The following is a 24816-nucleotide window of genomic DNA, read 5'->3' as shown; positions in this document are numbered from 1 at the left end:
GGGCCGCCATTACCGCACGCAATTGCGGATTTTTTGCGTGCGGTCCGCCAACACGAACGCCGACTTGCGTACGACGCATGCGCAGCGGCAGCGACCGCACCGCAAGGGCTCGCGGTGCGCTATTCTAAAACTCCCTACTAATTGTCATCTATACTGCGTTCTATTCTTGCGCTATCGCCCCGCACCCGGTACATTCCGGTCACGACCGACATGCCCATTATCAGGGTTACATTGCATTCTCGATAGGAAAGTGGCCAGCGCCGAGTTTTCAAGAAAGGAAGCGCACGCAAGCCTGATGACAATTATTTTTTCGAGACAAAAAGACACCCTTTTTACTCGATATTTTTTTAGAGTGTAGCCGATACATAAACATATTGGTAATCTATGTCATAGGAATATAGCGGCTTTAAAAATGTTTTCGCACTTCCTGTTTCAATTTTTATAAGTAAAAAGTTTTGCACTTTTTGTCCAAGAGGATATTGTGTATCCAGTAAGTAGGGTATTCTGTCTATGGATGAATCGGCTATAACGTCGCGCATGCTACATTACAGTGCCTTGTTACTGCAGAAGGAAAACCCGGATCACCTGTTGCTTCAACAAGTGGACTTACTGTAACAATTTTAGTGTACCATAAACTATGGTAAATATTGGCTCCGGTCGTAAATGATCACTAATATTCCCTTGTATCACACAAGTGACGTATAATTTAGATATGTAGGCCACAATACTACCATGAGCACAAGTTTATTCATTTGCGCACGCCTGCCCAATACGAAAGGATAGGCGGGTGTCACGGCCCCGTACGTGTGCTCTAGACACGAATGAAGTTTTGATTTTTGTCGCCTGCCTCGTCCTCTTTTCTCATTTTGTAAAATTTATTTTTTCAGAAAAAGCTCTCGAGAACCCATTTGACACCGGTCAATGCGATGGCCACGTCACCTGTGAAGATTTTGTGCTTAGCAGCACATTTCTGTAAAGGAAGAAGTGTTGTTATTTACTAAGCGTAGAATGCTCCCTACGATCAAGTGAAGCCAAATTGTGCATGTGTTTCCCGTTCACAATAGCAGCGCGTGCTAATGCGAAGTATTTGAATAATATTTATTATTTTTAGCTTTGCATACACGGATACATAAGGACGCAGAAGAAAGAGAATGTATTTGAAAAAACACCAAATTATGCACAATAAAACCAAGCGAGAAAGAAGTCTAATTTCCCAAGAACTCCTACTTACGTGTTCAAGCTCACACGCGAAGTACTGTAAACTTCACAATGTGGACGCATTCCCGCCCTTAATTCTGGTACTTATGGTAATATAAACCTGTTAACTAAATAAATGTACTACTGGCTGACTATTGCTAAGCGAGGTTGTTATGGACAATGCACCAGAATGTTCCAACAACCTATTGACTAGCGTAAAGCGCGGCAACATCAACGTATAGCGCGTGAGCGGCTAGCCTTGCTCTGTTGCGCGACACCATGCGGCCGTTGCGGGTTGTGACTTCGCGTGCACAGGAGGATGCTTGGCCATACATGCTCTGCACGTGTGACAATGGTGGAAGATGTGCTCGTTTAGCCGAAGATCCGCGCTCTTTCAGGGTGCTTTCGTCACATTTAATTCATAAGACGAAGCGCGTTCCGATTGATAAAATGCGCCTTCATCAACAATGCACGTATTGTGGCCGTTTTAAGGGTTACGATATTATGAAGATATGATAATGCCAACAGCTGCATAAAAAATGAACGGCCGCAAACTTAAAACGGCCACACAGGGTGGGTCGTTTATGCAGGTGTATGTGCTTTCGTCCCTTGAATTTTGTGTGAGATACTTTCAAACACATAATCGACAACGAGATCTGCAACAATGGTTTTGGTAATTGCACAAATATTCTCACCACTCCGTCAAGGAAAAGGCCTTCGGGGTTTGTAATGTTGCCATCAACAAAGTCCTGCAAAATGTGGAACTTTATTCTGCATGTCTGAACGCAATAAACGTAGTCTGAATATTTCTAAGTTAAAGCAACAAACGTATAACGCTTTTTCTCAAAACAAACACGAGAATACACATTAATCGTAAATACTTGAAAGGGGTACCTCGAAGCTGCTCTAATAAAAAGTAGCAGATTGACACTCTCGGTTGTCACTGCATCTAGCTTACCGTCAAAATTATTTCAAGCTTAAAGTGATTTATAACTAGACAACATATAAGAATTCAATAAATACCATGCTAGGCTAGTTGGGGGATGAAAAACTCACAAGGTCCATGATTCATTCACCTAAGGTGATTCGACGGTGAAAGCCATCTTCGTTTTTTCTGTCGACGTATAGACTTTTTTCCGAAATAGATCTGGCCACTGCCTTTTGGCGATGTTAAATCAATTTTTTCTTGTTTTTCTATATTCCGACGAGAATTATTCGGGCCATGCAACATCGCATGCATGCCAAACTGTTTTCATGCATTTATCATGGCACTGTTCGTTTAGTTATTCAAGATACAAAACAGAAACTTTAACAGCCCAACATGATGGCACTGCAATTCAACCATAAAATAGTCTATGAAAGAACAGCGCACATGAACCGTGGCTTCACGTGCCACTGTCAAGCACCGTCTTAAATTTTTCTGCTTGAGGTGACGCGCTTTCCGGATTCGTTCGCCGCCCGGATGAGTGTGCGTGCTACAGCAGCATCATGTGGCGTTGCGTCACATGACGTCCTGCAAGGAGGTGCGACGGCACGAGTACGTCACAAGCTTTTGCTATCTTTGACGTCATGATGACTACTTATGTTAACGTCATCATGTGAAGTTTTATTGTACCACTCGTTTCCAACGTCCAGGGGTGGTGGTCACCGTCAGTCAATCTTCCAGTTTGACGATGCATCCAAGGCTTTCACTTAAAACTTAGTCCTCCAGAATATCCATCATTGTATAGTGGTTAGTACTTTGCGTTGTGGCCTTAAAACATATCTAAAATGTATTTGTGTGTCCTTACGCCCTCTTTTTATGAACAATATTCCGAACAAACATAACAAATAATCAAACAACTGTCTCTAATAACATCAGAAGGCCGCAGAAAGCTTTGAAGAAGGTCATTGTATTTGAAAACAACAGCCGATAACATAAGTTAAGACGAATTTAGTGTCCATGTGAGCATTCCGTATTTGGTACAGTAATGAACTACTTTTTATAGAAAGAGATTGAAATAAGTTTGAATGTTACACGTGACGCACTCTAAACGTGATCAGCAGTTGGGAAAACTGGGAATTAACGTTGTAGTAGGGCACCCTAGAGAAATCTTTTAGTAATATTATCTGGAGTTTCGCGTCCCCGAAAACCATGATTTCAGTATGAAGGAAGGATTTAAACTTTCGCAAATGATCCTTGCACGTTTTGCCTCCAACGAAGTCAGGAAGATAAAGTCGGGATTCGGCTCCACAACCTTGGAATCAGCAGCCGAGCACCAGAACTATGGGCCACCACGGTGGGTGGGCGAAAGCTTTCCTTCCCTAGTCTTTTTAATGTGCACCTAAGTCTACATAAACTGCACTTTTGTCGGCATTTCGGTATGCTTCAAATGCATTCCCTGTAGCCAGGAGTCGAATCAACGTTGTCGTGCTGAAAAATAAAAAAGGAGTTTGAAAACGACGTGCTTTCCAACGAGATGTGTAGCAGACTTTTCACCAATTCTAGCTATTTTTTTCCAACTTATCAGAACATCACTAACCACAGTTCGAGTCGTTATTGTCGAATGTTTTAACAATACCGAGGGCAAGTAAATAAGTTGTGTCTCTAACTAGAAAACCAAAAGCATTTACATGCTCGTGTACTGTAAAACCATTGACAACATATCTGCAGGACTCTCTTATTACATATTTATTTCAGCCATTTCATTTATTCAGTCCAGACAAGCATTTGGTATGTTTTATAGTGTTACACAAATGTGCGAATTATATCCAAATTTTCTAACTTTGCACGACAAGAGGCAAGAGGTTCATCAATATTTCGAGAATTTCAAAAGGTTTTTCTCCATATATTGTATGGTCTTTACTACGTAAATTAGGACTTTTACATCTTTCTGCTCTCCTTTTTGGTTGGCTGGTGGATTATTCACGTAACAAAAGCAATTCGTTCATGTCGATTCTCCTTCTTCGCATATATTGTTGTGACTACCATGGTGCGACAACGGTAAGTGCTAATCACTTTGCTTCTTTTTTTATTATTTGGAAAAGCTGTTCACTTCTAATATTTGGTTTTTCGCGCAAGGTTGCCTCATTTACGAGTATATACACTCTACAGATGCCAGTCATGCCCTTCAACGCCGTCTTGAAACTGCACCATCGGAGTACGAAAAGCCGAAATAGCGTCTGAATGTGACAGTTGCCAGGTTTCTTATGACGTGAAATGCAGGAGATTTTCCATTCACAACTCGTCTTTTACAACACTCGGCGGCAAACACTTCGAGTTTCTCGGTCTCTCTTTATATGCTCACTCACCTTTGTTTAGTCATATAGAATACGTTGCTAGTAAAGGAAATGGTGTGGTTAACGTTATCAAGCGTGACTTCATTTCTAGACCAAGGAGTCACAAGCTTTTATGTGTCACAAGTGTGCCACCAGGCGTTTATCATAGTAGGCTTTATGATTATGGAATTGGCATTGCTAAACAATAGTTGAATGCATAGAAAACCAGGCCGCCCACTTTGTCAGTGGTGATTTTAACAATAAGTCCACCACAAGTAACGTTAAGAATGCTTAGCAGCGAATTTGTGGCCATACATATTTCCGCAATAATACATGAAAATATTTTCTTTGGTGAAACTTGTATTGATAAAAGCTTACACCTGATAAACCCATACTTCTTATTGCACAGAGACGAGTCTATTATATGACAGTTACGCTGGCTTGCTTTGCTGTTTTGATAGTGATTTTTGCGTAAAATATATTCTTGAAACGTTCTATATTATGGTCATCTTGGTATTGTATGAGTTGGTCATATTGATCATTGTGTAAAATTGTTTCAAACATCCTATATTAGAGCCATCTTGGCATCGTATGCGTCAGTCGGGAATAAATGCGTAATTAAATATTTACGAAAGCAAAAACAATACTCACGGGATTTAGCTTCACTGTTAACAAAGGGCCCATTTTCGCGATACAGGAATAAACTGCTTCACTGTATGCGTTGTAACCCTGCAAAACATGAGAAATAAACTCCAAGTCCAGGGTGTAGTTTTCATAGCTGGTGCGTGAATCTCAAATCATCGTTGGCGACTTAACCTACAAACTTTAGCGAGTTCACGGAACACCAACCACACTATCTTTGTTAAGACTTCCAGTGAAGGGGAAGTTGCGGTATCCACAAACGGCTCGATTCCTCGAGACACGTTCTCTTTTTTGCCTGGTTGACCAACAAATGAGAAATGCGTTTCCTACGGCATTAAAGCTTTTTACTTATCTACTAAAGGCGTTTATCTCTTCAAAGTGGTGCCGAAACTCGCGACTCACAGCGTTCTTGTGCTTTCACTTCTCTACTAATAAAGTCAAGCAATGATCATAGCCTGTTCTGCGGTGCAGAAGATGTCTGCTTACCTACTCCGTCTTTTCCTCTAGGGACGAGTGTTCGTTGATTTTTTCGGCACGCTGGTAGTAGTTGAGTACCATGTATTGCGATACACTGCGCAGAATGATCTGTTGTAGAGCTGTCGAGAACGACTCCTCTGTTATTTTGAATGTCCGGAGAGCTCAAATGTTTGCCTCGATGTTGTCATACAAGGGACGCAATCCACGTACATTTGTGGTTGATGGAACGGGTTGTGAGTGGATGAGGTGCTCAAAGTGGTCTTTGACAATGATATCTTCCTGAGCGAATCGTGCATTGAGGGTGGCCCTTGCGTCTTCATAGTACCTCCAACTAATAGGTAGCCCAGCAATCGCGGAGGGGGAGGGGGCGTCAGCGCTGATCTCAAACAGGCAAACTTGTCTACAATTGCCAAAGTCGTGTTCTCGTGGACTACGCTGTTAGAAACTATTCACAAAATGGAGGGCTGTTCTTCGGCGTTCCATTAAACTTCAGTAGTTCTAGTCGGAATGTCTTATGCTATGACTGGTAATCGGGGCATCCACCGCAATAACGGTTAAGTTTGGCGGTGCATGCCGATGGCTGCCACTGCAGAATCCGGTACTTCAGTTTGAACGAGTAAGTAACAGTCTTGTTTGTTACTGGGCAGCCCGAAGGAACTCTTGCTGTGAGGTAGTGATACTTTGCCGCGAGGCGATGTGCCGAAAGACGTATATGGCCTAGACGTGCGTAAACTAAGTTGTGGGATTCTGAGGCCAAAACGACGGAAGGTGAATCTGCACCGTGGTGATGCTCTCTGTGCTGATCGTCGGTTTCTCATTCACGGTCTTGTCCATGACGCAGGGCTCACCTTGCGGTACTCACGCCCGGGTCACCACGTTTTAAAGGCAGAGGTTACGGCCTCTATAGGCATGCATGTGGTGGTGAGCGAAAAACAAGGAACCCGTTCAGGGCAATGGCAGGGCGCAGGAAAGACTGTTATTCCCTTCTAAATGCAGAGCACGCGGCACGAAGAACAATCAAGCGCATGCGCATGCACTTGAGCATGGCATAATTATTAGGGGGTCGGTGAGGATGATGACAGCAGCTAGACTGACTATCAGGGCCCGTTAAATACGGCTCTATTTTCTATCAATAAATATCAGCTCACCTGTGATACCTTCGAATCGGTCTGAGAGTACCAGAAAATTAGTCAAGCTTGCTCCGTCGTTTCCAAAAGCCGCCTCGAATACAGGTACGAACTTGGTTAAAAGGGTGCGATGAGCTTTGCGTTCTCCTTCAAGCGAGTCTATGACGGTGACTGGTTGATGCGTAGCAGCCTGTATGACTGGGCGGGCGAAATGGTAACCAGATGCTTTTCTGCCCTTGATTCCTGTGGCTTCCGTCGTTCGATGGCTTCTGGCAGATTTCCGGCACCACAGAGCCAATATTCCAAAATTTTTCGATTTCGTCATTAACATGCATAGCTTTTACGTTCCGAACCATAGCTTCCGTGGACAGCTCTGGCAAAGTGAGTGTTGCTGGTTCATGAGCTGTCGAGTCAAATATTGTTTCTACTGCCTTTAAACCTTGATTCAAGATCTTTACTTTGCCTGTCCCATGTTCCCTCTAGTGGTCGGCTCTGATTAGGGTCTCTATTGACGTCTCGTCGGCGTGCTTGGCTGGCAAGTCGAAACCAGCAAATACAAGGACATGGGTTGAAATTTCTTTGTGTGTGCTGCCATGAAGAAATTAAATTGTTTGATTACAGATCTTCTCAATGACAAGTGAATCTATGTTGTATCTTGATTCTTCAATTGTACCATGGTGGTGCAGTGTAACTCTCCGAGATCTTCGCTTGGTGTTACGCCCACCGAAAGATCGCACTGACGAGTATTCGTGGCCCATTGTTTTTCACTTGAGTTTTGCCCAGGTTGGCTTATCACAAACGTCCTCTCACTTCCACTGTCAAAAAGAATGTGCGTGACGGAACTTGTCTAACTGATAGACACATGTGCGACCGTGAATTGAAGATAAATGACCTGTTGTCTCATGACTGCTGGCAGCTGAACGGCTGTGGCTGTGCTCTCAGAATAGGAACTCGCGATGCTTGGCTTCCACATGGTCGGCGCGGGTCTTCAATGACATCAAGCAAGCCAAGCGTGACGCATTCCAAATTTGAGAGTGCGGCCTCAAATCCACTCTTAAAACCAGTCACGAAACTCTCAGGTGCTGATAGCCACATAAATAAAATCACCATATTTTCACAAGACAGGCGTAAGAAGGAGAACCCATTCATCTCTGTCTTGAATGATCACCAGCGTAACTGTTTAGCGCACAATACTTAATTCACAAAGAATTTCGAACTATATTCATTCACACGATGTGAAGTAGAATTCGAGATGTCCGATCAGGAATCAGAGGCTACTCAACCTGCCAGTATATCAGGCTGTAGTCTACATATGTTTACTCATGGGTACTAAACCACAATATTAGTGCATAGCGTACCCCAAGCACCCATTTGACTTAGAGAGCTTTATAAGCTGTATGAATGACATCGTTAAATTTTCAGTTACCCTGGCCCTCGTTCCACGCGATCGTTACACGACCATAATATATCTGCAACTAAAACAGGTGTTAGGCATGCAGTGCATAATGAATTTGGTAGTTGTAGTAAACGAATTAGTTTAGTGCGCTCCGTAATCCCAAGGATCACACTCCGATGATATCGTGGGCGACGCTTTCAGAGTGCCTTTTAAAGTAACGTCACTCGTGAATTAACTCCTGCAGTTCTTGCTGAATGAAGGCGAGATCATATAACGAAGGCAGCCGTGGCTACGCATGCTATGGCAGCTTTTATCCCTGCTCTCACGTGTATCCTCTCTCAAAATAACGTGAAAATCTGCAGAAGTATACGTACACTTAGCAACGGAACTAGTCGCATTAGGAGTATTGAGGTTACGTACCTGTGCGACCGACAAAAAATAATCGGGCAGTCATATTCAATCAGTCTACTGTTCGAGCAGCCTCCAACAGCGCCAACACGCTGTTTGGGATTGTGATGACAAGTCACGAACTTCACAAGTGTAGGAATGTGTAAGCTTTAGAAGAGGGAACTCCCCAGGATAGAGCGTACTTGAGCTCCTTAACGTAGCTTGCGTAAAATTTTTGCTTATACTCTAAACACTTTCCCAATTTTCCTGTATAGTTACAAAGCGGCCACCTGAACAAAATCTATAGTTTCAATTGCCTTACTTACACTTGTGTTCAGAACGGGTTGGTACTTATGAAAGCAGAGGCGAAATACGAGGCACAATTTTCGGGAACCCTGCAGCAAAAGAAGAAGAGTGATGACTGATTTATTAAAAGCTTTGTTTCACTCAATATGCTGTGCTAAATTATGAATGAGAAAAGTGTGCACAAGAACGTTGCAGCTAAGCTGCTTCACGTTGTCTACAAAAACCTCACCATAAATGTCAGTATAAATAAAGATGGTACACCTATCAAAATATGTCAATTGCCATTTCGTGAGCCTGTACTTTTTAGACAGTAAGAAATTACATTTACTTAGTCAGTACTAATGACATTTCCTTGACGTCATTTGATTGCGTTCTTCTGTAGGATGGAAGCTTGCGTGTGGAATTCAATCTCAGATATCTTGAAGGACGGCTCGGGCTCACTTTCCTGAGTATTGTAGGCTAATGCTCTTTTAATAATATAATAAACTAATATGTGAGACATTATGACGCACATTCACCCATAATAATGCACCTTATACTGCTAAGCTTGTAAGTTGCAACATTGTAACTTTTCTCACCGACAGCGACACATACATCGCTTTTTCTCTTCAACTCTAAAATCTTTGAGTTCGCTGCCATGAAGTGTTCACTCACTACCACTTTAGGAATTTCTAGAAGCGAATGTTCATTTGTTGTTGTTATTTTTTTCTTTTCCCATTCCTTCAACAGCTTCATTGAGGCTGCAGCACGTAAAAATAAACACAATATGAATTAAAGGTTCGCCTCCACTTTTATCTCTATTTGTCACCTACAAATGCTTCACTGGCTCACAAGTGGGATATAAAACTTTGGAGGATCCCATTACTTTCTTCTTTTAGTGTCGTGACCATCGTTACTTACTTTGCGTCTTCATCACTTCTTGTGTTGCTGCACAAGTAGCAATAGATATTGTTGGCTGAGAAGCTCACAAACATCAAGAATTGGGTTATGGAAGTTTTCCTACTTTGCAGCATAAATTCACCAATACACAAAAACGATATGGAAGCACAAATAAAATATCAACATCTTTTTCTTTTGTATTGTTGTCCCCGCAATTCCAATTTTACACAAAATATGTGTATTCGTGTTTAATTACCAAGCTTTTTCATGTTTAACTTTTAAGTATGTCATCCCCTCATTCATTTCGCATGCATAGTAGCACAGGGAAGCGCTGCTGCACTCACGATACCAGTACTCACGATACCAGAGTTTTCTTTGCCAGAACGTTTATATAAAGGATTCCGGCGTATTTAAATAGTAATGATATTGTTCAGAAGTCCTGATTTAAAACTTTTATTTTCGTATATCAAGGTGTTGACAATGCGCAATGCGTTGTTCGCAAATGATGTGCATTGTACACAACAAGCACATCATTTACCATGCTGTGCAATATACACTAAACACCCAGTACTTTACTTTGGTTTATATCTTTGATTTTATTTCAACTATTCAAGAAAAAGAGAGGGATGGTTAGCTCATCTCTTTGCGCATTCTGGAAAAGTATACAAGTCTTTCAATATGTAATGCAGCAACTCAGGAGAATGGTCCAACCATCTTGTCTAAGACATTCGTTCTGGTTTATCTAGGGCCACTTGCAGCGGATCACATCGCGGTCTAACAAGCACAAGAGATGCCTCACCGTCTGTATCATCCTCGGAGAATACTTGTATTTCATGGCAATGGCAAAAGAGCATTTCTCCATAAGTTTCGTAGCCACCAGAGTAGCTTTAGCATTCTTCACAATCCCTGCACAAAGTGACGACAGAGGGGTCACGGGTAAGAAACCTTTAGAGATTACCTTGCTCATGGAAGCCTTTTTTTTAAATTTACCAGGAAATGATTGTACTTTCGATGGTTAGAGAGTGTATACCTTGGTCCCTGGTCGCTTTCCGTCAGCTGATAACAGGCTAATAAAGTTTGCTAACATGGCCTCGCTTTTTATGCTCCTGGGTGAGGGTTAAATTTTGATGAAGGTGAATTATGAAAAAAAAACAGCCGTGTAGTTACACGAGGACTCTCGATAAAAACTCCAGATGGGTAGAATTGATGCAAATTTGCCCTCAGTCAGTTTCATAAGACAGTCGTTGTGTTGACGCGTAAAATACCGGGAATATTTTTTCTTCATCTGCGTTCATTTCATGTATGAAGCCCATGTCGAAGTGTTGCGTTGGTCTCTGTAAGACGGTCACGCAAATAAAAAAATCTAACACCTCAGAAATTTTGTACTTTTTCACAAATCGCAGTAACTGGTACATAAATTTTTGAATATGTATAAAAAGACGTTTTGTCAGCGCCGGAGAACCTTGAAATCTGGTTTGTCACTGCCTAAATATATCTCTAACGTTGTAAGTACTGCAGCGTTCGGGCTAGGAACTAACACAATAAACACACATAGCCACAGACAGTCATCCTCCATTTTATTTTCACTTCTTTCTTCACTTCCACCCTCATCAAACTACCTTCCTTTTTGTGCGCAGACAACTTCAAGTACATCCCTGGCTTCATTACGAATCAATGCGAGACAGGTGCTGACGCAAACTCCTTACTAAGGTAAATGCAATGCATAATCCTGAGGAATAAACAGCATGGGCGCGGCCGACGTGGGGCGGGAAGTTCAACTTATTTATTCAAAATATTTCAATTTTGTATGCATATATATATATATATATATATATATATATATATATATATATATATATATATATATATACATGCACACATAGCAACACACAAACGTGTATAAAGCAGCATCTTTGACCCCCCCCCCCCGGGAAAACTACGCCTCCGTTAAGCCGGCTTTAAATTTCTTCATATCAATGGCTACTAAGTCTTACTCCTTGATAACAGATTTGCTGTGTGGTTGTGGTACAGTTTCTGTGGCTGTTTTCTTATGGTCATTTGACAGCGACTTCGCCGCCTTATGGGACATGCGGAGTATTTTACCGTCGTGGTGAAATGTGAAGTGCGGATAATCGCAATAAGAAGCGGAATCGTAGTTATGCTTTCTTCATCACGGTCTTCTCAGAGGGTTTAGAGTCTACTTATCCTGATTGTGGTGAGGTTAGTAACTTAGAACATATGGTCTGGCGGTGCCCCTCGTTACGAGGCTCAGTCGGCTCACAAAAGAGCATTGTGACTCTGCTTAGCAAAGTTCAGAGTTTGTATCACAACTACGGGCTGTCCAGAGAGCATACTATGCAGTGGTGAGACTAGGTCTCCCCGTCCCTATGTAAGAGCTGTCCGCGACGTTGCTCTAAAAGAGTAGGGTATCTCAGGACCCAATTAAGTTTTGTGGCTGTCTGACTATGCGATGTGCCGTGGGTCAGGCACTAATTATTTCATGATCGGGGCATGAGAGTTTGGTAAAATAGTCTGTTTTAATAATGCAGATTATATTTGGAACATAGAAAGGCAGAGAATCACGCAGCAAAAACGCTGCGTTAGCTATCAAACGGGTGCGTTAAAGGACATTGAAGGCAAACGAATACTAATATAGATAGGAGAGTTTTAAAGAGATCTGTACAGCAGCCGAGGCAACCAGCAGTATATCGGGCGAAGCAGCAATAGCTCAGAAGAATCTGACATCTCACCAGTGACGACAGGGAAAGAAAGAAAGCCCTAGAGGGAATGTAAAGGACAAAGCTGCTTGTAAGAATAAGGCATCATAAAACCTGCCGAAAGATGGTTAAAAAACACTGTTAGAAATACAGACCAACCTGTTTACGAAGCGTTTGATAACGGGTAGGATACCAACACATTGGTAGAATGCCAAAATAATTTTAATTCATAAGAGAGGATATCTCAAGAATTCGAAATATTACAGGCACATCAGCTTACTGTCCATTGTCTACAAACTATCATATACATTGGCACCCTATTTGCAGAACGGCGCGCATGTGCGGACCACATGCGACGATTGTCTCGGGATTTATTTTTGAAGTGCTGGTATCTCGATTGGGTGAGAGCCTTTGTCAAACAAATGGTTTGCGACACACTCGCTGCAATCGCGGAGTTCATTGGCATAAATTTATTTACTTTGAGCGCTTCGGGATGAGGGATCCCGAATCGGGAGGAGCACTTCGCGATCCTCCCTGCCATGGGATAAGGGCGCGCGAGTGAGAGTCGACCCGTGCTATTTGCGGGACAAAATGCGCCTGGGAGACGAGAGCGCAGCCGTTGCGTCATGACGATGTTGCTACGCGCGCGCATTGCGTCATCTTGCTGGTAATGCTCAAAACATGATAGTCCCTCCCCTCCCCAAGACACCCGTCAGCAGTGGTAAGTGGTAGATTTAGATAGCTTGCCGTTTGAACATTGCACGACGTTCTCCTCCAAGGCTCAGTGGCTTACACCTCGCACTCGTGATTTAGAGGACCCAGGTTTGATTTCGCACGCCGGAGTGTTTTTTAGGGGGGGGGGGGGGGGCATTTCTTTTTCTTTCTTGCATTTCCATACATAGATACGTATACATGTACGGTGAGTGACGGCGACGCCCAAGTCGAAGCCATTGCCGACGCCGGCGGCAAAACTCAGCCGAGAGTGTATATATAAGGCCCGGTTCGGCCAGAGCTGTGCTGTCGTCGCAGATCGCGGGGGCACAGGTCGGCACTAAATCCAGAGAGTGAGTCTTCGCGACTGTATCGCTAGGTTCACGTATGCCAAATTTAGCATTTTGGCATATGACTGATTGACGAAAATAGTTGACTAATGAAGACATGATATCATGAGATGCGTGTTATGTATCAACATGACAACATGCCACACCCATGATGCCCTCGTGACCATTTTGCTAGCTTCGCATTTACCAAATTTGCTATTACGCCAAGGGAATGGATGACGAAGGTATGTGACTCGTGCAAGCATGATAATCATGAGATGCGTGTCATGTAAGAACATGACTATATGCTTAACTCAAGGCGCCAATACACTTTGACATTACCCGGGGCACGTGCGGGTCGGCAATGCCACGGCAGGCGTCGATAAGCCTTACACTCGCAGGCACGCGCCACGCTGCGCTGCTTGAACGTACGCGCGTTTGAACGCGGCCGCCGTCCCTGTCACTAGGAGAGGCAGACGCAGCGCTGTATGGGTAACGTCGTCGGCGCAAAATGCAGCAAGTCGCATTTCGCGCCGGTTGCCACCGGTGCGCGCTTACGGACGCTGGTCGTACCAGTCGCGCTTAGAGTCAGAATATAGAGTGCTCGCGTTTTGCTAGCGTAGCGTCGCTGTGCCCGGCGTGCGCGCAAATCAACGTCCCGTCGGAGTATATTGGGACCTTCATGATGAACTCACCACCGTTGTGCTCGCTTCACTTATACAAAATTCGGTACCTCATGACATGAATGGACGACGATGGTATGTGACTGGAGCAAACATGATGAACACGACACGCGTGTGATGCAAGATCATGACAACATACCACGCTAATGTGCGCTCGTGGTCGTTTCGCTAGCTCCACATGTACCAAATTTGGTATCACAGGAGGTGAGTAGACGAAGAAGGTAAATGACAAGTCCTTACATTATAATCATGATATACGTGTTAGGTAAAGCAGGAATACATGCTACGCTCTTGGTGTGCTCGTGGCCGTTCCACTAGTTCCAGATATAACAAATTTAGTATTACGTGACGTGATGGTCGAAAAATGTAAATAACACGTTCAAACATAATAATCATGATATGCGTGTCGTGTGAAGCATGACTACATGCTACGCTCTTGGCATGCTCGCGACCGTTTCAGTAGTTTCCCTAATACTAAATTCGCTATCACGTGACGTGATGGACGAAGAATGTGAATGGCAGGTCCATACATGATAATGATGATATGTGGGTCACGTAAAGCATGACGACATGCTACGCTCATAGCGCGATCGCGGCTGTTTCACTAGTTCCCCATGTACAAAATCTGGTATTGCGTTACGTGAATAGATGATGAATGTAAATGACACGTCCAAACATGATAATCATGACATGCGCGCCATGTAAAACTGGACTACCTGCTACGCTCGTAGCATGCTCGTGGCCGTTTTGCCTGCTCCACATATACCAAATTTGCTAATAGGGGACGTGCATAGATGGACAGTTATAGTTTAGCGTTAGTGTGATAGCGTAGCTTAAGGGAATGGCGTTACCGTGGAGCAAACGTTTGTTATGGGCAGCGTCTTATAATTTAGCGGGATAGCGTTCAAGTGGTTTGCGGGCCCCAGCTGAGATTTCGGGGCTACGTATTATATGGTTAATAAGTTAAATAGTGAAAATAAAGAAAACGAGAATGTTTGCCTATGCCACCACGCGAAGCATCATTAGAAGTTTATTTTAGTGATAATAAAAGTAATTAATTATGAACCACGCACCAAACGCGAAAACATCTAAGTTGCCGATTTGTTTACATTGATCTGGTAATTAGGCCTAGACGCGTTCGAAATGGGAAGCTGTCTCAAAAACTACGCCAACTTATCTGTAATACTCGGCCATCGAAGCTAACTGAAGGCAAGCGAAGCCAATTTGAACAGTCGTTTGCTGCGAAAAAGGTGAATCTTTCTACAACTACGCCAAAATCACTTCGAAGTTGGCGTCCGAGAGCGCCGCCATGTTTACGTACACTACGTACTCCTACGCTACCACCGTAACGTGAAATCTGAAAAATACCACGCGTATGGGAAACGGTACGGGTGACGTAAATTTCTGCGCATGCGTACTTCGATTCCGGTATCACGGTACACCCGGTAACCCGGTAAGCCCGGTATACTATAACTCTCTAATGTCGAAGGTATATGAAACGTCCAAAAATGATAGTCGTAACATGGAAGTCATGTAAGGCATAATTTACCTCCACCTCGTAACGTTGTGCTGATCTTAAAATGATATATCAACCTTCCTCATTCGTGCTTCGTATATGATCGATTCCCACTGTACAAGAGATCTGTCAAGTTTTCTATCTATCTATCTATCTATCTATCTATCTATCTATCTATCTATCTATCTATCTATCTATCTATCTATCTATCTATCTATCTATCTATCTATCTATATATCTAGTCACCTACGACGTTTACTTCTCCGGGCCGTTTCGATTGTGAAAACTCCACTAAAGTTTTAATTGGTTTGTATTACGTGAATGTGAGATGAGCATAACCGTCTAGTCATTACATGAATATCATAATTTGTAGGTCATAAATGTCATGATTTACCTGTCGTAGTCTTGCTGCTCTTGCAGTGGTTCCGTTCACATAGCATATTGCAAAACTGGTATGGTATGCGATGACTGCATGGCGAACATAAGCGACAGACCCTACCGTGGAAATCATGACATTCATGTCATATAGGTGATGACTGCACGCCATGCTCATGGTGCGGTCGCGGTCGAGTCGTTAGCGTCACATATACCAAATTTGGTAGTACGTGGCGCGTTTGGATGACGAAGGTATGATACCGGCTCAAACATGATAAACAGCAAATGCATGTCATGTAACAACATGACTACATGCCACACTGATGATGCGCTCGCGGCCGTTTCGCTAGCTTCACATATTCCAAATTTGGTGTTACGTGACGCCAATGAATGACGAAAGTGTATGACTGGTACAAACATTTTTTATTTATTTATTTACGGAATGCTGCAGACTGTTTTTCACCATCCTAGCAGGAGAGGGTTACATAAGGTTCCCAACACAGAGGTCAAAACTAGAAGAAGTCGGAGCGTGCACGCAGTCGGAAGGCAGTGAATTCCAGTCTCCAATTGTTCTTACAAAAAAGGAGTACTTGAATGTGTTATTTTTAGGAGCATATGGTCTTAAAGTTTTTTAATGATTTAACCTTGCTGAGCGCTGAGGAGGTGGCAGAATGTACAATTCTTTATTTAAATCAGATTCATTGTTGTATAGTTTATAAAAGAAGACTAACCTTGCAATTGTTCGCCTAAGTTCCAGTGGTTCCCGCTCACATTTATTTAACATTTTAGAAACGGAGGAGAGACGCGTCCGTTTCTGAAATGAGAATTCTGAGACACATGTCATGTGAGAACATGACTACAGGCCTCAATGAAGGCGCCAGTAAATTTCGACGTGGTGCCGCGTGCGCGCCAGCGTTGATTTTGTCGCGTCACGCCAGCGTTTCCACGCCAGGCGCGGGTTCTGCCATATACTAGCAGGCGCACACCACGCTGCATTGCTTTGACACATGCGCGTTTCACTGCGTCCGCCGTCCCTCCGTCACGAAAAGAGGTAGACGCATTGCTGTCTAGGTAACGCATTGGTGCGAAATGCAGCATGTCGCATTTCGTGCCGGTTGCCGTCGGGCCACGCCGACGGGCGTCTGTAGCGCCTGGCTTCAGACTAGAAAGTGCTCGCTTTTGCTAACGTAGCATCGTGGTGCCCAGCATGCGCGCGCGTCAAAGCTATATTGGAGTATACCGGGCCTTTCATAATGCGCTCGAGGCCGTTTTGCTAGCTCCACATATACCTAAATCGGTGTTACGTGACGTCTATGGATGACGAAAGTACAATACTGGTGTAAACATGATAATCCTGACACGCGTGTCATGTAAGAAATTTTCAACATCCCACGATCATAGCGTGCTCGCGGCCGTTTCGCTAGTTCCACATATACTAAGTTTGGTATCACGTGACGTGAATAGATGATAAAGGTACACGACACACTCAAACATGATAATCAAGACACGGAAGTCATGTACGACATCATTTACCTGCACTTCGTAACGTTGGACTGAATTTAAAGTGACATATCAAGCTTTCTCATTCGTGCTCCGCATATGACCGATTCCCACTGTACGTCGGATCTACCATATTTTTTTATCCTATGCAAAAACTAAAACACAACAAAAGAAGCCACAGGTGCGTCCGAAGGTGCAAGCATAAATGTTAGGCTAATTCATGCACTACTCATCATTTCCATGGTAGTCAAACGAACGCAGCACCAGAGTTCTGTCTAGTAGATGTTGTTGGAAACTATGTATGGAGGAGCTTGTAAAGAGTCGAAGCGTATCCCACAGAATCTGTCTATTGGGTACGATTCCGTGCCACCTGTCTTAATAAAGGGGCTAATATACGAATCACAAGTCTTTACGTAGCGCTGTGTTCACGATAATTTTTGCATTTACGTGGTTCACCTTTTGAAGTTCGCTTCCCTCGCAGCTGCAGCTGCGTATCCTAGCTCGACGTTTTGTAAAGTAGCAACAGGTCGGACACCAAAGAAGTTAGCTGTTGGCTGAATTTGATCACATCAATCATTCCACGAATGTGGGAAAATTTTGACATTTTCTGACGAAGTGGGTTCGAAAACGTGGCGTACCCGTGAAGCACTTAATGTAGAATGCATAGGTAGAGAAATGTATATCGGCTCAGTCAATTCTTGTAGCTCCAAGCCCCAAAAATATCTATCATAAAAATCACAGAGAACTTGAAATATGCGATAAAGTGCTGCTATGCAAGATTTTTTCAGTCACTTCGTTTGCCCTGAGTAAGACCCTACAGCTAGCCATGCGGATAATCCCTAAAACGATGAAAATAATTCACTGCTTGAACGAACCTGATTTTTCGTTGCACACATCAAAGCGACCAGGATGTTTTGGGACGCACATGTTCGGGCGTACTGCCGCAAGAAGTACAATGATGGCCAAGCGATGTGCTCTAAAGTCGTTCATTATCTGCACACACGTTTTTTCATGAAACCACGGTGCCTGCATCACGCAAGAAGTATATATAGCCGTGGAGCAGGGAAGGTCGCCATTAATGACCTGCGCTGGGTCTTTCGCCTTGTCTCAAAAAGACTAATGATTTTTTTGTAAAAGTAATAAACACAAAACGAAACTTGCTCAGCTGTTCTTTCGTTCGCGGAAGCGGGGACATCATAGCTATGCTTTCAAGTATACTGAACACTTCACGGGGCCCGGGCTGTACGCTGTTGTCATACGCTGTCGTCAAGCCTCAGGTTGCTCGGCGTCACTTAACCAAAACACTGTATGACACAGCCGCCTTTAGCAAGGTGGCAGGAAAGTAAAGCAAGGTTGATGGGGAGAGATTTGTGGGTGAGGAGCGGAGGAACGAGGAAGAGAGGAGCGCAGTATTTAGCCATTGTGTGCCATCATCTCTTGTCGCTTGGCGTCACCCTAGCAAAACCTTGTGTACATAGTCACGAACGGCAAGAGTGTGGTAAACAGAGCTAGCGGTAAGGGAGAGTAATGCGAGAAAAAGATTAAGGTCAATAGCTGAAGAGAGAGTGAAGCGTTGTGCAACTGTGTATGGCATGACGCCTGTAAAATATTGTATGGTATGGCAAAGGGAGGATATCAGAATTGTATGTCACAGTGAGACAGAAGGATGGTATTTGCAATGTTTATAGACTTTCGCGCCACCTAGCGGTTTTCAGGAGCGTCTTCTCGAGGATGATCAGTAGGCAGACGCTCCTTCAGTTTTCCTTGCTAGCCTGAGTGTTAACGCGTTAGCAAGAAACGAACACAAACCATTTTGTAAGTTTTTTGTATTAGTGAATATACCGGACCATTTGTGACACGATAAAGTTGATTCGTTCTTGCGAGACGCGAAGTTTTTGTGAATATACGTGGCAGCTTGCGCGTTCGATTATAATCCGCAAATAATACATATTGGCTTCGCAAGATCTTTTGTGGCCGCGTTGGATAGGTAAATGTTGTTGTCTGACCTTTGCAGTTGAAACTCGCCTTGATTTACGCGCGTATAGCATTCGTTACAGCCGTAGTTCGCTTTCTCATTCTCTATTATTGCCTCGAGTGTCCTCGTGTGTACGTACTTGAGTTCTTTGACTTGCCGCCGTCACTTCGAACCCGTTAGTTGTTGAGATAACTGTTGCCCTTGTCATTTTAGTGGTAATCCTGTTTCAGTACATTCGACATTTCTTTCATTTTAGTAGCATCTACACAATTTACGTGGCAGATAATGATTTATAGTGATAATACGGTGAAAGGGAAATTATTTTAATGAGAGATATATATCTTTGTTTCACGTTTTGCATGACATACTGCTCCAGGTACAGGGTGATGATGACTACAATATATACAGCGATAAATGGAGTCACACATGTAGTATACACTGTTTACAGGGCTTCATTTAGGCTTGTGCCCCGCAAGAATGTCAGCAGTTATTTTGTGGCGTGTAACGCACTAGAGCTGCTTTGCCATTTGTATAGAATATGTGTCAACTCCAAGTTTGAGTCCGGTTGTAGTTTAGTTTTAAGGCCGTAATCAGAGACTTTCTTTCTGATGCGTATATCGTGTACTCACAGAGGACGTGATTGATGTCTTTTAGAAAGTTACAGTAAACACAGTTAACTGGCGGAACGTGGGAGAAGCCTTTGTCCTGCAGTCGACGTAGTTAGGCTGCTGCTGCTTCTGATGATGATGATGATTAGAAACAATCCTGAGCCAATTTTGTCTCTTGAGTAATTATTACATGGGACGTTTAATCAGATGTGGTGTAAGCACGTTTCACCTTGTCTGTTGAGGTCTCGCTGCATACCGACGTGACACCATGGATTGATATTTTACAGCGGTCCATACTATTCGCTACAGTGTCTGTCCAGAGAGATTGCTGGAGGCGCCAAGCGTGTGCCGATACTAGTGTCCCAGCATCTTCCCTCGAGAAAGGTATTTCGACTATATCTGTCGAAGCGCTCTTGATACTGGTTGAACTAGAAATATTTTGCTAAAGCATGAACAGGATCAAGTAGGCAAAAGCATGCATAACGTGGTAATGGTGCGGAAAAGACGGTGAGCAGAAAAAGAAAGAGGGAAAAGGGTAGAACACTAGATAGTGTGTCTCACACTCAAAGCCATGTACACTGTGAAGTATAAATAGAGGATGGGAGCTTTTGAAGCCCCGCTTCTTTGTTTGCTGCGACTTTGATGAACACTTTTCATTAATGTTATGCCAAACAGCCCGGGAAATGCTTGGAAAAAAGAGGGAAATGGAAGTGATAGTCAACAGGCGTGATGTGAGTAGAAGTATGATATGAATGAGCACCTGAGAAGGTAAAACATTGTTATAACCAGGAGACTATGCAATAACCATGAGTGTTAAAGTGCAGCAAGGAGTGAGAAAGGAGAAGTAGGGTGGGGAATGTTGAGGTAGGGTTGAGAAGGAGGATAGTGGTGAAGAGGAGGGCATGTCATGGTAGTGTATATTAGGGTATAGAACGAAGTGTAAAGGGGAAGTGACGGTGAGAGGGAGAAATGCGCTACTGAGGAGGAAAAGGAAGAGGCGAGGTGAAAGCATAGCAAAGTCTTGCACAGAGTAGTGTAACGAGGAGGAAGAGAAAGCAGGAGAAAGGAATGCTAGAGCATAGCGCAAGCGTAAGTCTAGCAAGAGGGTGAAGAGGAAGGAAAAAGGAGTGGCGCAGTCTAGAGGTGTGTATGAGGAGCAAGAAGTGGCTATTTATTGATATGTGGGCCTAACGTCCCAAAACCACCATATGATTAGGAAAGATGCCGTGAAAGGAATGGAGGCGAGGAGAGAACTCTGCTGCATTGAGGGTGAATCTCTTCTTTTCTGCCATGGACGCCGTGCAATCTGCACGTTTGAAACGCCAGCGTTCGGTTGCCTGTGAACGCGAGTGTCACTGTAGGGTTGTAGATCAAACCACTGCCCCGTACTTCGTAAAGCTTTAACACTGAGTACAGCCGCTTGTGTTTTAGGGGCGAAGCTCTATAAGCCGTGGGTTGTGCATCTGCGATGTATGTAGCAGTAGCAGTAGTAGTAGTAGTAGTAGTAGTACTAGTAGTAGTAGTCGTCGTCGCGGTAGTAGTGGGTAGCCAACTCCACGGCCGGACTAAAGGAGCGACACGCGCGCACTTTTTTGAACTGAGCAGAAAACCCACGCACGTCAATCACAAATTATTAGATTGTGGTTTTTGATAAAATAACCGGCAGATACGAGTATTGGTGACTTAATCTCCAATAAAATTTGTCGTGAACTTCATGCTTACTAAGAAATCTTGTTACATAAGGACGCATTTTGAGCACTATCTGACCAGAAGTGGTTGCCACGTCAAACTCACTGGGCGTAATCTCCTTCGTTTTAGCAAGGTTTAGCGAGGGTTGAGCCTATAGTTGGGCTGCAGTGCCAAGAACTAGTGGCGGTGAAAGGTGGGAACTAGACACAAAGCGCTGGCCGTAAGAGAGTGCGCTGGATAGCGGTACTTCTATATAATAAATATATGACGAAAAGATGCGAGAAGGCGGTATTGGAGTGTTGACTAGATGAACGAACGGCTGGACAAACGCAAGGATGAAGAAATGGACAGAGAGACAGATGCCCGGATGCACGGACGGATGCACAGAAGAGCGCAGGGATGGACGCACAGACGGACGGACGCATGCAAAGACGCGTGGATGTTCACACAGCAGCTGTTGCCGTACGATTCTTCCCACTCAAAGATTGTGAAGAGGGGCGTTGTGTCTCTTCGCTTAGAATCAGCGCTTATAAGGTCGTGCCCACACAGCATGGAACTTAGTTTCCTTAATCAGGTGAGCCGACTAGAAACTGCTGGGTTCTCTCGATCGGTCAATACGGCCGTTGCTGAATCACTTCTGCAGAAGTTTAAACGTGGAACACGGGAAGCGATGACTGCTACCCAGCCCTTAAGGATTAGGCCACAAGTTGTGCCATATATCCATAAGGTCTCGCACAACCTTAAGAAAGTCGCGGCCAGGCACGGCGTACCAATGGTGTTTTCCGCACCAGAAAAAATTGGAAGACTGTGCCAAAGTGTGTGCGATAGAAAGAAGCGCGGCTGTCAGAAGAAACATGAGAGGGCCTTTTTAAGTGTTCTATGGGGGTTGTGTACTCCATATCCTTATCCTGCGGAAAAGTGAACATTGGCCAAACCGAACGGTGTATTAATGACCAATTAAGGGAACACGCCCAAAAATTAACGAAAAGAGATGACATGTATGCGCACCTGGTTGCGCATGTCATCTCGTGTGGTTGTGACGCACGATTTTCTGAAACGAAGATTCTGGGCAGAAGCGCAAGTAAAACTGCACGTAAAGTGTTAGAAGCCTTTTTCTTTGAAAAAAATAAAGATCACTGTGTAAGCGCCCTTTCAATTTCGTTGTGACCAAGTGAACTTCAGTTTATCGCTCTAAGGCTATGAAATTGATTAACTGTACGTTTTGATAATGTATGCTGTTGGCCTTCTTTGGTGTGTGTGCGCACAATGTGTCCTGTATATATTCAAGCCTTCGAGCTATGAATAAATCAGTTGGAAGTGAGCGCTGTGTGTTCGATGCATGGGTGTGTGCGTGTGTGAGTGATCGCGTCAAGTTTTCGCGCTCTAATTAACTTTTCGAAATGATCTACCAACTAGCTGTCACAGAACGAGCGCTAAAAAAACAGCGCGCCGCCAAATCCTTGCGACAACGGGCGGCAGAAACGCCGCGAGGTAAAAAGAAAAAAAAAGCAAACATCCAAGGCTCCCGGGCGCGCGCCCTCCCCGCAGAAGCATGGCTTCACAGACGAACCTCCTCACCCCACATCGGCGGCCCAGCAAGGCCGCGACTTTTCTAGAACGAAGGAGGCGGGGTCAGACCGAGTGAATCATCTTCCGGAGAGGGCAGTCGAACCGTCTCGTGCCTCTCCCCAGCTTTCGCCGCGTATCGCGCCGACTAAATGACGAGAAATTTCTGGAAGGTGGCGCGGAAGGTATTTAATCAAGCGGCCGAGACGAGAAATCAGGAGAAGACGGAAAGTTAGCGCCGGAGCGCGTAGGGATTTCGCCGTGGAGTCGGCGAAGGTTCTGCCCGTAGTGACAGGACAGGAGGAGACGGAAGTGAGCGCCAGAGTGCGTAGAGATTCCGCCGTGTAGTCGGCGAAGTTTTTGGTCCGTAGGGACGGCTCGAGCTACAGGCAAGAGCGTGGGTTTACCGCTATCGAGCGAAGACGCGGGCAACAGCTGCGTGTGTGAAGCCGACGGATTTCAGGCGAAGAAGTTTGAAGCTTGGAGAGTGGCCATTTGAGGACGCGAGGTTTCCTGGAAGAGAAACTTCGAGAGCTACGGAACGAAAACAACGCTGGACTTAAAGTGAGTGATTCTCGGAAGAGTATCATTCAGACTTTTGTTCCAAGGACTTTGGACTGAATATGTTTTCTATCTCTTAGTCCTTAAGTATCTTGGTTGTTCAATGCATGCGACTGCATTGTAGTGCGTATTGTCTGTGTCCGATGTTTTGAGTGTGGCCGATTGTACCGTGTAGTACGTTGTTTGATTGGTGACGTATTGTATGTAACTATTGTGGAGTGTGCATTTTTATGTATTGTTTTCGATCTGCCATTATTGAGAATATAATTTGTTTGTTTATCAACTCTCGGCTCTGACTTGTTCTTTGGGCCACAGCCGGCGTCCGCTGGCGCACCAAAAAGGACCACTTCTAAATTGTCCACGCTTTCGTGGTGCGGTTCGGGGGGCCGATACTTCGGCTCTTGGAATTAGCCCGGCGATTGCCTCCCGAATAACGGGACAGGTGTGACAATTAATCTGGCGTCCGCGAAACAGGACCTTTTGGTGCACAGTGTGTCCAAAGTAGTGAGAAAGAGCCTCGAGTTGTTGATAGTGCTGTCGGAACGATTTGGTGTGTTGTTCAGTGTTCTCGTTAACGAGTGCAGGAAAGTGTTCCGATAGACTGATTTAGGCAGATACTTTTTAAACGTGGCAAGGTTTTATTTGCGAGACACAATGGATCTCGAAAAGTTAGTTGCGCTTGGTGAAAAGATGGGTCTTTCCGGCGCCGAACTACGGAAGTGGGTCACCCAGAGGGAAAAAAAAAGAAAAAGAGAGAGCCAAAGCGGAAAAAGAAGCTGAGTTGGAGAGAAAGAAGTTGGCAGCCGAAAGGGCGAGAGAAGAAAGAGAAGCGAGGGAGCGACAGCTGAAGGAAGAAAGAGAGGCAAAGGAGCGACAGCTGAAACAAGAAAGAGAGGTAAGGGAGCGGCAGCGGCAGC

The 24816-nt window shown here is 44.2% G+C and overlaps 1 protein-coding gene across 2 annotated transcripts; it reads right to left on the bottom strand.

Moving 5' to 3' along the window:
- Positions 1-824: 824 nt before the first annotated feature.
- Positions 825-18505, bottom strand: LOC142768599 (uncharacterized). 2 transcript variants are annotated; one of them, XM_075870611.1, is made up of 6 exons: positions 18376-18505; positions 10469-10575; positions 8811-8879; positions 5107-5184; positions 1893-1946; positions 825-970 (listed from the first exon to the last, which is right to left on the bottom strand). In XM_075870611.1, exons 1-6 carry the CDS (start codon positions 18488-18490, stop codon positions 884-886), a joined length of 510 nt encoding a protein of 169 aa, XP_075726726.1. In that variant the 5' UTR covers positions 18491-18505; the 3' UTR covers positions 825-883. The 2 variants fall into 2 exon arrangements, with proteins under 2 accessions (XP_075726726.1, XP_075726730.1); XM_075870615.1 differs by lacking the exons at positions 825-970; positions 1893-1946 and adding an exon at positions 3074-3610.
- Between the last annotated feature and the right edge of the window lie 6311 nt (positions 18506-24816).

This window comes from Rhipicephalus microplus, chromosome 1 (genome assembly GCF_043290135.1).
Source record: "Rhipicephalus microplus isolate Deutch F79 chromosome 1, USDA_Rmic, whole genome shotgun sequence".
Lineage (NCBI taxonomy): Eukaryota > Metazoa > Arthropoda > Arachnida > Ixodida > Ixodidae > Rhipicephalus > Rhipicephalus microplus.
Note: the sequence above shows the minus strand (reverse complement) of the source record. Positions and strands in the feature narration are given on the sequence as shown.

What these genes read in the sequence shown, in the direction of transcription:
- LOC142768599 (XM_075870611.1), bottom strand. Translation starts at nt 18,490, where the DNA reads ATGAACGACTTTAGAGCACATCGCTTGGCCATCATTGTACTTCTTGCG. An exon ending in CTCCGAGGATGATACAGACG is followed by an intron (nt 8,880 to 10,468) that starts GTGAGGCATCTC and finishes CTTTTGCTGCAG; the next exon opens with GGTTCCCGAAAATTGTGCCT. An exon ending in GCCTTTTCCTTGACGGAGTG is followed by an intron (nt 971 to 1,892) that starts GTGAGAATATTT and finishes CTTCCTTTACAG; the next exon opens with AAATGTGCTGCTAAGCACAA.